This window comes from Lathamus discolor, chromosome 1 (assembly GCF_037157495.1).
Source record: "Lathamus discolor isolate bLatDis1 chromosome 1, bLatDis1.hap1, whole genome shotgun sequence".
NCBI classification, from domain to species: Eukaryota; Metazoa; Chordata; class Aves; order Psittaciformes; family Psittacidae; genus Lathamus; species Lathamus discolor.
The window spans coordinates 101,155,090-101,170,924 of NC_088884.1; the positions used below are offsets into that span (position 1 = coordinate 101,155,090).

General features: G+C 37.9%; 1 protein-coding gene across 1 annotated transcript in view; it reads right to left on the reverse strand.

The window, feature by feature from the left end:
• The window catches only part of TTC29 (tetratricopeptide repeat domain 29), a gene marked incomplete at its 5' end in the record, with an annotated part of 142,491 nt that extends 129,695 nt beyond the window's left edge, over nucleotides 1-12,796 (reverse strand). Inside the window, 3 exons of the mRNA XM_065688281.1 lie at nucleotides 5,764-5,847; nucleotides 9,341-9,437; nucleotides 12,697-12,796. Coding sequence (XP_065544353.1) covers nucleotides 5,764-5,847; nucleotides 9,341-9,437; nucleotides 12,697-12,796 — 281 coding nt within the window. The remainder of the gene's footprint in view (nucleotides 1-5,763; nucleotides 5,848-9,340; nucleotides 9,438-12,696) is intronic.
• Between the last annotated feature and the right edge of the window lie 3,039 nt (nucleotides 12,797-15,835).

Genomic DNA, 15,835 nt, shown 5'->3' on the forward strand with positions numbered 1-15,835 from the left:
TATATTTGTGTTCAGCTTCCTTAATAAATTGACCCATCAATGCAAAAGATAGAATAAGGACAAATAGAAAAGCAAAAAAATCTAAAATTGAGTACCAAATGATTTAAATCACTTACAAAGAGAGGACAAGATAAGAAGCCCAGCCTAATGGTAGGGTTTACTAGTCTGGCTGAACCCAGGACACATGGCTACGATGAAAATAAGAGACAGAACAACCTTCAAGCTAGTCCTCCTCTTCTCCATCAGCACACAAACCCCATTCTTCTCCTGCAGTGGACTCTCCAAATCATCCTGGCCTCTAATCAGGTGAGAAGGTTTCTTCCTGTAGGCTTGGTGGACAGATGGGGTTGAATATTCAAAGCCAAATTGGTAGTAGAAGTGAGGATGTAGGAAAGAAATCTTTTATTTCCACAAACTTATCTTGAGTACTCACAGTTACTCACTCATTTATTTTCCAGCATTTTTTTTCCTTAGCTGTACATAGCTGATACTGACACTGAAAACAGCAGAAATTTGGTTGGGGGGGGGGGGGGGGGGGGGGAAGTAATGAATTTGCCCCTTTTCATTCTCTCACTGAAGAATGGAAAAATAATCTTCTATCAGATGGCACAAACAGAAGATGTAAAATAGATGCCAGGTCACTTTTGTTCTGGACTTGCCAGCTTCTTGTAGAAATGCTACTGCAGGAAGTAGTGAACACAACTCTAAGACTTCTGTGTCGTCCTTTTTACAACTTTCAAAATTCAATAGTTCTCCAGTGTAGGATTTAATGGTGTATTTACATGTTTACACTTGAGCTGGTCACCTGAAGTTCTGTATGTAAGCTATGGAACAGGTGCTTCAAAAGTATAATCCACCCTGTTCTAAAGCAGTTTTGTAAATCCTAAAAGATTGGGTTTAACTAATCAAAGTACTTATTCTTAATTATTTAAATTGATTATATGTGATGATTAACCTAGTCCTCTGTATCAGTTAAACTCAGATGAAAATCCCTTTGCTCTATCTGAAGAGAGGGACAAAAATTTACGGAAGCAAAGGATTGCTACTATATTCAACCGTTTGCTCCTAGAGCAAAAATATTATAATCCAGTTGTCGCTATACAGTCTGCAAACTAGTTTAATGACTAACCTTCCCAGTATTAGCTCAGATACCTGGCAATTGCTCTGGGAGATACAGCCTACCTGAGGGTGAAAGCCTTTGCCATTTTGTGTTCCAGGTGATCTTGAAAATGAAAAGCTTTCTGGTGAATTCTAAGCAGAACAACCTACTATATCTCAAAAAACATCTGATTGAATGCATGTAAAATAATCTCATCTCCTGCCTAAAATGTCATATCAGAGCGTGTCTTTACCGGCACAAATTTATCAAGGCAATAACACACTGACCCACCACTCAGAAGACAGAAAATGCAAACACAAATTTTCTGCATATCTAGGTCAAGCCATACGGTCTCTGGAAAATAATTCAGACGTCATCTGATTGCCAAGGGGTGTTGACTGAGGATACTAGGACAGCATCATCCAATCACAGAAATACATCTAGGAGCATCATGAATGGGATTTTTTTTTTACTTTTTTTTTTTTTTGTTAATACTAAACAGAGCTTTTCCTTTCATCCAAAAAGATTTCAAAATCTCTTTTTCTAGTCCTTAACTCTGTTTTGATGATATGGTCATATTTGGACAATTTTCATTGATATGAAGATTAAAGAACTGTTACTTGGTTTTTCTGGCAACCCAGTTTTGAGGCATTAATGATTTGGTGAGTCAAGGCCAGGAACAGAAAGTATCAGGGAAGGCTCACTGGAGGCCGGTGGAGTCAGCCAACCTCCTCATAAGCTTACAAAAGCCTAACGCTGTAGCAGGAAAGCAGTCACATGCTGCATTAACGGAACCTTTACTTTTTTCTGTTTCCAGCTACTTGCACTGCATTCATTTCTTATTTCAAGTTAAAGTTTTAGAGAAGGTGTTGTGGTTTAAGCACTGTCGGCAAGTCAGCCACACAGTTTCTCTCTCCACCACCCCCCCTCCTTGCCCTCCCCCTGCTCCCAGAGGGATGGGGAGGAGAATCAAAAGAATGCAGCTCCCACAGGTTGATAAGAACAGTTTAGTAACTAAGGTATAACACAAATCACTTGTGCTACCACCAATAATAATAATGATAAAGGAAATAACAAGGGAAGAGAATACAACTGCTCACAACCCGCTGACTGATAACTAGCCCCACCCCGCCCACCTGAGCACCAACCCATACCTAGTCCAACCCCACTGTGACCTAGCCCTTCTGGGTAACTCTCAGTTACGTCCTGGGCATGACATGCTGTGGTATGGAATACCTCTTTGGCTAGCTTGGGTCAGGTGTCCTGTCTCTGCTTCCTCCCGGCTTCGCCTCCTCCCTGGCAGAGGATGAGGCTCAGAAAGTCCTTGGTCAGACTAAACATTTGAGCAGTAACTAAAAACGTCAGTGTTATCAGCACTGTTCCCAGGCCAAAAGTCAAAAACACAGCACTGCACCAGCTACTAAGAAGGAGAAAAAAATGACTGCTACTGCTGAACCCAGGACGAGAAGGAAAGAAAACAAAACCAATGAAAAAAATGAAAGCAATAGCCTTTTTAAATAGGATTAAAGTACTATCTTTCTTAAGAACTGTTTTTTCTTCCTCTTATATCACCCTGGGACAAAAAATTATGACAAAGAAGAGAAATGAAAAAATCTCAAAATTTTTTCACAGAAAAATGAGGTTATAACATAAGCACACTCAACAACATTTTTCTCGTTTGCTGAAGTCTGGAACAAAGTAAAATACTGTATGATAGAGGGATAACTGCAACCCTTTTTTCCTTCAGCTCTGAAGAAACTAACTTAAATATTGTGAAGGACACAATTTTAGGGAACAGTTTTAATTCAAATATTGTTACTTTTTTCCATAAATATGCTACTAGCCATACATGCCTTTATCTAGGAGGCAATAAATCTGCCTAACACGTGCAACTCCCTCTCCCCCCCTCCCCCCCCCCCCAAAAAAAAAAGAGAAGAATGCTTAATATTAAGGAGGAGTGTGGCTACAAGAATTTCTCTTAACAGCGAAATGACTGACAACCTCCGTATTAAACAAAAGTAAAGATATAAAGATAAAAGTGCAATAATCCACTTTTGGAATGGAAACTATTTAAAGAAGTACACAGCATATTATAAGCCATTTCTCTCTCTCTTTTTTTTTTTTTTCAGAAAAACATCTGTTGTCTGCCAAGGCATAGAAAGGATAACATCGTTTTCAGTAAGATCATTTACAGATATGGCATTGCCTTAGTTTATAAATTGGTTTAAAATTACAGTTGGTCATTTAGTTTTTTTATAAAGATATTATCCTAGTACTAATTTAATTGTGTAGCTGCTAGTTTGTTGCCATCTCTTTGTTCTCAAATGATTGTATCAAGTTTATGGAAGAGCAGTAGTAAATGACATACTATAGAAGTTTTGTAACTGCTGAGCTACTGTCAAAAGCTAAAATTCTGAGAATAATTAAATACAAAGAACATGAACATAGTCTTTTAAAAGATGTACTTAAAAAAAACTCCATAGAAATAAACTAGAATACATGTATCAGTTTAATCTTGCAAGAGGCTTTGATAACTTTGACAAACAGCATATTACAAACCAGTAAGGAAACACCCCACTTCGTGTAGGTATTGCAGAACAGATGATAAAATTCTCACTTCATTGTGGATTTCCTTGCTGGTTTCTTTTTCCACAACCTCCAGACCAAGAGTTTGGATATAAAAAGAAAAATCATATAGGAAGAGGTTTTGGATGTGGGTTTTTGTTGTTGTTGTTGGCTTGTTTTTTTTGTTGTTGTTTTTTTTTTTTAATAGCAGTAAAATGCTGACGTGATCAAATCAGATCTGTAAAATGAACTTTGAAGCCCCAAGGCCTTACTAAAACAGCAGTGACTTCCTGTATAATCACAGAGAACACTTCTATCCCTACCACAGTGTGTGTACTGCAGAAATCCACTGGGGCTAAAGACTGAAACAGGTCACTGGGTAGGCAAGTTGGTCTACAACAATTGTAGAGTAGTGACTACAGCAACACTGCATAGCTGGCATGGAACTAGGGTGACAATAAATGAAGGTACTTATTTCTGTGCTTGCTCCCTGGGGTCTGATACATCTCCCCTCAGAGCAGCTACACTACTCCTAATTCAGGGGACAGGACCTCTTGTCAACACAGCATTTGCTCAGGAAGGACTTGTTCCTTATTTTGGTCCAGCTCATGCAGAACGTGACTGAGTCACAGACCAATTTTAGTTTCCTTCTCTTTAAGCAGGGAATATTGAAACCAGCTATGACACCTAGCACAATTAGTATGACAACATGATCAAAGGTAACTGTCCCACATCAACCACATGTACTCACAGAGCAGTAACATGGGACTTCCCTAACTCACTTTCCTGTCACTGTCAGGCTGCTCTCTCCCACAGACCATGACTATGGTGATAGTCTCTCATACAGAAACGAAGGAACATATTGAACTTTGCAAACCCTGGGATGACATATTGAGAAAGTCCTGACCAATCCTACCACTGAACTTTGGTTCAGTGAATCTTTAGTCCTTTGTTTTTGAACCTAGGCAAAACACAAATAAAAGAAGTGGGGTATGAGTTTGCTTTAAATAGACTGCTTTCCTAGAGCATCAGACCAGACACATTACAGTCTTTGTACTGACAGAGCACTTACTAGCTTTATCATGTTACCATTGTAAAAATAAAGGCAAATTGGACATGTGTTACAGGAAAGAGAAAGGCATCTGCTGGCTGAGTCTTATCTGGTATGGTTTTAGGACACTGCTAAAGTTATTACCCCTCAATTCAAATTTGGTAATTTTCTAGATTTTTAATTTGAAAGATTTTAGGGAAGTTTTACTGGTCCATTTTTGAGCTAGGAAGGAGAAAAGAAGCATTCTTTGCAAGCAACTACTGGTCGAATTCCTGTCTGACTGATAAAATGTTTTTATGCTACAAGGGTGATCTTGCAATATTAATTGTTAAGGTGCCTAGAGGCCTTGTATATGCATCTTTTTATTATTTAAATATTGAAATAAATAAATCATCTCACTTAAGCAACCAGCAATTCAGATTTCTTAGAATTCTTTCATTAATTTTGATGGTGCTGATCCCCAGATCTGTTAAAAGACTCCAGAAGAATAAGTCAGTTATAGTCTCTTGTAACTTCTAAATGTAAATACCTCAGCTGTAAGAAATCAAAACTTATCTAGATTTCTTTCTTTCATTGGGTTTTTAAATAACTAATGGTGTATTAAATGCTTCACCACAGAAGTCAGCACTTGGGCTTGGCTAAATAGTAATTCAAAATTACAAGAATGTGTATGTCGGTATACAGAGCTTCCACCCCAGAGGAGATATTTCACAGAGGCTCAGGAAAAAAAAAGCAAGGGGGGGGGGGGGAAGGGAAACACAATTTCAAATATAATTACTGACACAATCTTAACAATAATGTTACAAATGTGATATAATACTTTGTTAAATATACAAATTGGTTAAACTGAGGAGTTAAATGCTTTGATATATTTAAGATAAGGAAAAATGAACCATCATTATTTAATATCAACTTCAATTTTAAATGCCAAGTTCCACTAAAAAGGGTAGGGCCTGGGGAGCTTTAAATTTAAATTATTATGATGAGTAGAAACAAAGGGAACAATAAACTTAGGTATGTTAAAATGCCTCAAAAAAAGCCAACTTACGCAGCAGCTTCTTGTTTTGACAACCCTTTGATATTCTTCGCCAAATAATCATCTATGCCATCTTTGTCTTTGATCAAGTGAATCCTAAATTTAAATGAAAAAAATTAAAAGAAACACTGTGAGGTGCTAACATAGACTTCTGCAGCATGTATAATGTATTAGCATTGCCAAGTAGAGCTAAATACTGAAATACTGAGAAAGTAATATATCAGACATTCTATAAACACATACAAATATCTTGTTAATTTTTTCGGTCTGTAGGTATTTCAAATCTTGATTTCTAGAGGAAAACAGAGTTGGTATTAGCTTTCTAGGACCCGGGTACCTTATATTTCTGTCTAAACTAGAAGAAATTGTGTATTATCTAAATCAGTAATGATTGATTAAGCCATCCATATTTAAACTGTTTTCTAAAGAAGAACCATCACATTTTTGCATTACCAGTATGGGCCAAAATGGTCCAATCTATTTTGCATTTAATTTTTTTGAAATTAAAAAAAAAACCTCTGCAAAAAATGTCCCAAACCCAACTCAAAATGTTTTCCTCAGTGCAATGCAGACTTTTAATAATGTTCTCAGCTTTCCATACTTCAAGCAGCATATTTCAAAAGGTGGTCCACTAACAGGGTAATACAGAGGGCATCAAAATAAACAGCAAATTTCACGATGCATGGATTGAATTTTAAAATTTGAACTGTACATCATTTCACCTTTCACTTGAGCCATCATCTCTTTGCATCCCCACTCTGATACACAAGAGATACCTAGAATTTTAAAGGTTAATACATACTTACTGACCATAAAGTGTACTTGAATAGATTCTGATAACCTGACTTTGGAGGTTATTATATTTATAAAAGTAATGTGAATTTATTCTTCTTTAAAAGAGCATGAAGATTGTCTGGTTAATCACTCAAAGATAAAAGAAATTCAACATCAGTGTTCCACATAAATCTACTACTTTCCTCTTTCTCTCTCTGTATTACACTGCTGTCTTTCATTACAGTGATGAGACTAAATTCTTTTCATAATGTTAGCTAATATAAGCGTCATAATTGCTCTGAGAATACCAAAGACACTTCGTGAAGTTAATTTAAATGAAAACAAAATAGCTAAGCAATGTAGAGATATTTTGACATGTCTGTATTTAAAACAATGTAATAGTAAAAACGTCTGACACAAATAGTACATTTAAATGTGTTCCAGAATTTATTACTACTGCTGTACCAAACAGAGGCTTATGCTTTCAAGCTGCATGTAACACAAGCCATATGAGCTTCTGCTGACCATGAAAAATGTACACCTTATGGATATTGCCATAAAAATTCAGTTATAATCAATACCAATATTTAATCCATATAAAAATTTTCACACCAAAACAGTCACTATTTAGGAAGATACATTAGGATAATGGAGATGAGGTAACTACTGCATATTTTAATCTGAGGTAAAACATATTTCAAGATCCAGTAGGTTTACAGGCGGTAATACAAAAATTGAAAAATAATATGTCTGGATAGTTAAATATGAAGTGTTCAGGAGGCAACACAATAAACACTTGGTGACCTTCGTACTTTAAGCCTGCAAAAATGAGCTTTGTGCACTTAGAGAACACACCAGATATGGGTGGAGTGTCCAAACCCCCAAACTGAAACAGTCAACTACAACAAATTCCTAGGCATCACTATCAGCTTGCTGCAATTTAATCTACACTGGAGTTAAAAATCATCTCTAACTGGAACAAAGGAAAGCTTGATGGCTTCTCTTTATTTTCTCAAAGGTATTTTAAGAAAAAGCAATCAGGAGGAAAGCCCCTAGAATCAAATACAATTTAAAATGTCACCTGCCTTATAGTCAAGGTACAGATTTCTGAGTTCTGTTTGCTAACACCCTCTAACTTAAAGAGAACTACAGCCAAGGGGGGTGGGGAAACCAAAAGCAAGAAATTGCAAAACAATTACTGTTCACATAAGTTCTGCAAAAACCTTTTTTAAAGTTAGCCAAAACAGTAAATTCTTATCTCATTCTGGCTGTTATTATCAAATATGCTAATGTAGCAATAACACAGAAAATATAGGCAGATGATACATAGGAAAAAACTTGCTAGAAAATTTTGTCAACTCGAATAATCATTATTTAAAATGGTTTGTAATATGCAATGATAATTAAAACCAATAAATTTAATTAATGTGAAGAACTGGACTGTGACTTGAAATGAATGTTGATTCTTAATAAAGAAATGAGGTGAGGATGGCACTGGCTAAAGAGGCATTGTTTCTTTCCCTCCAGAAGTTGTCACTTGCTATTTCCAAACTGTTTTAGCCTTATTTCTCCAGTGTTTCCAGGATGACTCACAGTATTTCATAAATAGTTTATAAAAAAGGTCTACTTCACCTGTAAATTGGCTTCTATTTAATTTTAAATAACTCATTTATTAAAGACAAATATATTTAATCCAATGGACACCTATTCCAGAGTTAACATTTTACACCATCCTTTCCTATAACTATTTCTGTTACCAGTTTACACAACAAAAAAATAACTACTGGGGTTTTTTTGGTGGTTTTTTTTTTTTCCTAGAAATAAACTTCATGATTAATACACCTGGCTTTTTACTCAAAGAACAGAACAAAGTCCCATAAAGGACCAAACTGATTCCCACAAAGCTTTCTGTCCTCACTGCCTATTCTGTTAGCTTGGACTCCAGTTTTCTCAAAATTTCCTATCATAGAATATGGCAGTATGAGCCTCCCAGAGAGACTGGGCCAAAGGCTTCCACATTACTAGATCCTCACTGCTCTTAGACATGGACATGCAGCTGCTGAACTCTGAAATGTTGCAGACTTTTCAGCCAAAGGCTAAGGTGATTGAGTGGGCATGGGGGGTTGGGAGGGGGTGTTAGGGAAATGAGGAGGAAGAAGAAATTAACCGCAATTATTTCTGAAATGGAGGCAGTTCCAGGAAAAAGACCATACTGGGGCAGAGTAGTAGCTGAGACCAACACGTGCTGAGGGAGACAAAAATGTACGGATAGAAGTAACTAAAATGAGAAATGAGTGCAATAGAACAGGAAGCCTTGTAGGCATTTGCAAGAAGATGGCTTGGAAGTATTATGGCACTGTTGTTAACCCAGTTATTAAGTACAGGATAATGCTTTTCAACCCAGTTTTATTCATTATATTTTGAGAGATGCAAAACTATTTTGTGCCTGAATTAAAAAAAACACAAACAAACAAACAAACAAAAAAAAAAACCACGACAGAAACCCCTAACAAAACCAAAATCTTGTCTTTTCATTCAAATACATTTTCAATGACCTACATTCATAACAATGCTAAATAGAACTAACTTCCTGCAGCTGCTGAAGGGGTTTTGACAAATTAGGATATCTACCTTACACAGAACACATTTCCTATTTAGGTTTTTCCCCTCTTTTAATTATGAAAATTTCCTAAAAGAGAAATTCTTTGACTCTGATTTTTGCAGTTTTAAATATTGCAAAAAACCCAAACAGAATTTGTCACCTTAGTTGATTGAAGCTATTTACCTTAAATTCTGAAAGAAAAGAGGTACATACCTTGCAGAGTCTAATGAGGGGCCAAGAGTCTGCTTTATGAACCTGGGATGCTCCCCTGGGCTTTGCAGGATCTCTTGAGGCAACACATTCGCTTTAACTAAAACAAACAAACAAACAAAACACATGTTACTTGAAACAATGTCTTCACAATGATAAGGTTTCTTATTCTTTTTGTGCTGCTACTCAGTCAACTTCCTTTTTTTCCAAGGGCATTACATGTAAAACTGGACTCAGGTTCCACACAAATCTTTTCAGGCCTCAGCATTACTTCAGTAGGACACAATGGAACAAATGGTCATGATCTTTTTTTCAATGGTTTTCTCTTTTTCCCCTGAGTGCTTTTGATTTGCACAGGAACAACTAATTCAGGAACCTTACTTGCACATGATTCCCTATTCGTCCTCAAGCTATCTACATCCAAGCATTAGTAATATTTTAAGTTAATACATAAGGTGGAGAAATGATTGAATGTACAGTGTGCAGTGCAACAACAGGCACTGTATTAACATCCAAAATAATACATAATCATAATAGTAACAATCCTTTGAATAAAAAATGTAAGTAATGCTATTCTTACAACACAGGGTTTTACTTAAAACAAAAGCTGAAAGCCCCACAGTTATGTAGAATCGTCTAGCTTGTCATTTTGAAGTACATAAATGCTAATAGGACTTTTTTGTCATATAGAGCTACTGTGTTTTTTCCCCAACTATTCAGTCTACACTTCCTACCATTAAAGTTTCAGCTGCCAGTTCCTTCATTTTGCATGTCTGTGATCTGAGGACGTTAGCAGCAGGAGCAACCTTACTTTTAAATTTGGTTTAATGTAGGTATTGCATGCCCTGCTGGTAGGCCTCAAGGCAGAAACTTTTAATGGGAATGGGAAAACAGAATGTAATAGGAGGGGGGAAGAATTTAACCATTTGCTACATTTAGAGAAAGGAAATTTATTTTACAGGGAATCAATGTTAGATATGAACCAACTTGATTCTGAATGATCAGCATCAGACTAGCAGATATTTTACATATCAGCCTTTCTGGGATCAAAAGACATTCCAGTGATGCAATATTTTGCTGCAGTTTTAGTGAAATAATTTTTATTTGCATTACTTAGAATGGAATAATGTAGACAATTAGAGATTGAAAAGATGACAGGATATGATATTTCCCCTAAATCATTCTTTTAGGGCTTAGTACTAATGCTAACATCTGTTACAGAAAGAAAAAAAAAAATTATTTATAAATAAACTAACCTACAATTAAAGGCAGCATTTTACAGAAGTGCGTCATGGAAAAACAAAATTAATAGAATAAAAGCATATGGGTAATTCATCACTATAAGAGATTATACTTTTTACAGAGAATGATGGGTTTCTATTCACAAGCGATATAGAAAGGAAAATCTCTTTTTAGGAAGATGCTGTTCAGTAAGAAATAGTAATTAAACTTTGGAACAACAATATTGAAGCCCAGAGAAGATGAAAAGCTTTCTACAGTCCTCTTAGTTTTGAGGTATTAGGTGAGAAAAAGCAAGTAGATAACATCTTAATGGCAACTGTTGTATTTGGCAAGGCAGGATAGCTGACCATTTGCAGGTGTGGTGCAGAAAAGGAAGGGTAAACTGCTGAAAGGAGACCCTGGAAAGCCCTGGTGGAGACACTGCAACAATGAAACGCTATCAATTGGTAGCTGTGTTTTGTGGCATGCCACAGGTCACAGGCTCCATGTTGCACCCACTCGGGACCTGGCTGGAGCGTACAGTAGCTCCTCACTGGCCCACACACTCCCAGTTCCTAACCCACAGACATCAAGCGTATGATAAGGCAGCCTGGCACACACAGGTCTCGCACTAACATGAAGCCAGACACAAACATTTCCTGAGTCCAATACTGCCTCACAAGGATTAAAAGTATTTCCCTGACTCCTATTTCAAACTCATAGCTTGGGATTGGAAAAAAAAATAAATAAAAATCTGCTTCATACTAAAGCCAATTTAATTTTTGTTTTAGAAGTGGGAGGTAGCTTTCACAGTGAAATGCTGGTTTTCCCTCATTTCCAAGGTAACTCTAATCTTTACAGGTAAATTACAGTCATGGAGAGACATGAAGGTATCAGCAACACATCCTTCTGAAATGTGTCCTATTACACTCACATACATTTTGTTGCTGACCATTTAAAGACTGCTGATGCCTTTCCATCTTACTCTAATATAAGGCCCAAGCCACATCTCATTTACTTAATCAAGCACCCACAGACTTCAGCAAAAACAAGGCAGTGCAGTTTGTTCCTAAAGAAGAGCTATATTTCATCACATGATGAGGTGAATCTCCCCAGAGGCTGGAATTACGCCAGCATGCATTGAGGCTAAAGGTAAAATGCCAACTGATAACAATGGTCTTTCCTGGAGCATTTCAGGAAACGTTTGCTGCCACCTAATTCTTCCCATGCATTTTCTGCATAAACGCAACTGGAAGCTGAGCATTTCTGAGGGGCAGCAGCCTAGGAAGTAGGCATGGCTACATCCAGCTCCCATTGCAAACCTATTTGCTGCTACCCAGCACCCCATAAAACAAAAGGATGTCAGAGTGTGACAGGACTGACTTACAGACATGCTTCTTTGTTACGCTGAAAGTACTGATATGATTGATTAAAGCAAATAATAATATTTATTTTTTTTTTAATGTATAGCTTTCATGATAGATGGAATTTGGTCCAAGTAGCCGGGATGAGGCCACAGCTGAGACCAGTGCTTGGTTTTGGGGCAGTCGACCCCATGTTCTGAACCTCCTCTGGCTTTGTGGCTATCCAGCCCTGGCTGTGGGTGACAGAAGACATCCTCCCCTTGCCGGCTCCTGTCTTTCACCAGCCACCAACAGGTACACTTTTTGTTCCCCTCACCTGTTAACCATCCTCTTACCCTGCATACCCTCAGTCCTTGGCTCGGGTACGGTCTCAGCCACTTTAAATAAACCAGAAAGAATTAACCGAACTTTGAAGGGGAACAGACCTCTACCCATGGCGCTGCGGCTGCAGGATGAGCTCTTCACTGCCAAGCCCTCCAAACCCTTCTCTTAATGGCTTCGTTACTGTCCCGCCGCCGCCCAAGACGAGACGGCGGGTGCGCCCTGGGAGGGGCTAGGGGCACAGGGAGCCCCCAGGGGCCCCAAACGGCCGCGGCCCCTTTCTCCCGCGCCGGCTTCGCTCCGGCGTCACCGCCCGCAGCCGGGACGCTTGCGGCCTCGCCATGGCAACGGGGGTGGGCGGTGCTGAGGGCCGGCCTCCAGCCGCGCTGCCTTCCCCGAGCCCGCCTCCCTCAGGCCCTGCCACCGCTTCGGTTCCGCCCCGATGTGAGGTACCTCTGCCCCTGGTGTCTGCGGGGCGGCCGGGCCCCGAGGCGTGAGGAGCAAGCCTGGTGGCTCCCTTCTGGGCCAGGCCAGGGGGGCCGCGAGGTCTGGCTTAGACTATGGGTAAACGTGGAAGCTGTGAGAAATCAGCGCCACTCGAGGTGCTCCGCATTAACGGGTGCTCCAGCTAACGGGGTGGTTGTGTGTTTTCTTGCAGCTCAAATGAAATCCAGATGAGCTTATCTGAAATGGGAGCATGTCGCAAAGTTAAGTGAATTTCTGAAGCTGACAAGCAAAGAACCAGTGACAATATCATATTGATACTTAAAGGAAGGTCTGTGGGCAGTCTCTTAGTTTATAGATGAACACTTCCTGTAAGCAGGCTTTTTTATTTCAGGACCTCTGATCTTCCCAACATCCTTCAGGACTTCTGTGCAACAGAACAGAGAAAGTAGAAAAGTCTAGACCTAATTGCTAAGTAAGTGACATAACATGAAAGCTTTTGGTTAATGGAAAAATTCTGTTGCTTTCTGTTGATGTGATCCTGCTGTTTAGTTTATTGTAACAAAGAAACTGTTCTTCCAGGGGACAGATCGGCTAAGGAATCTGGGAGTTTATAAGAAATGGAAATAGTGAGAAGGAACCAATGAGTTTTTCATAAATGCAAATTAAAATTATAAGAGAAACATAATAGGATGCTGAAGAATACCAAGAGCAGCGGTTTTTAAGTGGCCTCTTTTTTGGTGTTGGAAACCTGCAGAAGAGATCTTTTTTTTTTTAGCACAGGTTTGACCTAGTTTTTATTGCTAAAACTGTTTGGAAAACCACGATGTCAAAATCAATTGTTATAATCTATTTTGGAAGGATCAAGTGGACAGAAAGCACTTCAAAAATGGCATTACCTCTCTCTGAGTTGATGGCAGTCGGAAGCAAATGATCTTGAATGTTTATGGGTCAATGTTCTAACAGATAAGTCAGAAACTGACAGGGTACTTAGCTGATATCAAATCACACTAGAGAACACCATGACCTATGTCTTACCCACCTACAATATATAGGGAAAACACTGCTGTACTGTGGTGAATTTCAATCTGAGTGACATATGCTGGAGGTCTCATGCTGCCTGTGTTAAAATGTACCTGGCATTTCCAAATACTTTAAATGTCAATTTCCTAACTCAAAAAGTGTTGCATCCAACACAGGGGAATTCTATATTAGACCTCATCTTGTCAGATGAAAAGGAATTGATCACAGAACTAAAAATTAGCCGTACCTCAGATATAACTCATAATGATTTGATCACATTTGTTATGTGCAAACAGAATTAAGTCCAAACCAATATATATTCTTAATGATTTTCAAGGGCTAATTTTGTAAAGGTGAATACCATTATAAGGTAAAGCGGTTGGGAGAAAGAATTTGATCTGAAATGGGAGAATGATAATTGGAAACCGTTTAAGGATGTTAGCCCAGATACCCACAAAGATGTAATCCCACAACTAGGGAATACATTTGCTGAAAAGCCGGGGTAGTTTACAAGGAAAACATGTATGAAGCTGAAGAAGGAAATGTGGTATCATACATGTACACTGTAAGGTAGGAACTGCAGAAAGTTACTGTGGGTAGTTAAAGGTTGTAAGGGAAATACACATATGGTCAACAAAGTTAAAATGTGGAAAACAGAATTTTATGTATAGATGATAGAAAATGATCTGAATAGTGAGAAGACCCTATTAAAGAATGATGATGTCAGCTTTAACCATAATTAGTGACAAACTTTGTATGTTAAAACATACACACACACACGTACGCTACTTCTGCACATTTGGGAAGATGGCAGCTGAAGTAGTTACGTTATATGGCATCAATGAGTTGTTTTCTATTCAAGCGATAATGTAGGAGGACAGTTCAACTTCAGTTACTAAACCAAAACTGGCATTATAGAGCTTTTGAATGGACATGTCAAGAAGTTGTATACACAAATGATGTTCGTATTCAAAATTACTTGGAACACTGAGACATTTACATAAAGAGGGTACAGCTGGTAGTTTTCCAACACTTTAAAAGAATAAAAGGGTTAATAGTAATTTATCAATGTCAGACTTCACAAGTGAAATATAGAACAGCCAATATAAAAGTCAGTTAACAAAAAATTTAAAAGATGACAGATAATTCTGATTAACTTGTGGTTCTGCTATACACACACACACACATGCACACACACATATATATGTGTATATAGTAAGAAAAATAGAGCCTGGCAAACAGACTTTGTTTTCTTAATGAGGCTGCAGGTTTCATTTATTGATATAATTTAATGAGATTTCGGTAAAGCATTTGACTAATTATCACAGGGATTTTGGATAAAGCACTTCAGTAGCACAATTGTCTCTATCCTGTACATAAACTTACAAAGAACACTTGTAAAGACTGAAATGATAAACCAGCAGACTTAAAATTACTGGTAATATTCTGGAATGATCTCTGAAGTAGTTCACAAGCAGCCATTTTACACCATGGCTACATCTTCCATGTTAAGCATATATAAGTCATTTGACTTGGAAGCAAAGTAAGATTTTTTTATGAATATGTACTCAAAAGATCCTGCATGCCAAGCAAAATGTAACTTGGAGAGGACACTCTCTAGAAAAGAATCAAAGGCAGTCTACACCTATATATTAATACAAAGAGGAAGTAGGCTTTTTGTGGTTAAGGTTGAAACCAAGTCCTGCTACAATGCTGTGTTGCAGCACCAATATGATTAGTTTAGAAATGTTTGGCCTGCAAGTCCTGAAGGGAAAGGGTGTCTGTCCATGGAGAAAAAACCACCACAACAATTCAATTGCTAACACTTTTTGTTCCTGTCACTGGGGTAGGTCTTCTACCAATTCTGTAAGCAATGATAATGTCCGAAGACGGATAACATTTTATAGCAGATCAACTTCACAAAAACTATGTGAAAATTTAATTTGTTTGAGCAAATTTGGTGTTTGGATGTTGGAATATTCAAAAACTGTAATCTAAAGAGGCAAAGAGTACAAGATATTGATAATTTTGAGTAGCTGGTACCCTTTTAGGTAATGTGTTGGTGCAGCTTTTATGGTTGTTTGAAAAGGGAATTGTTAATATACTGTCCTTAAATGTGCAATGC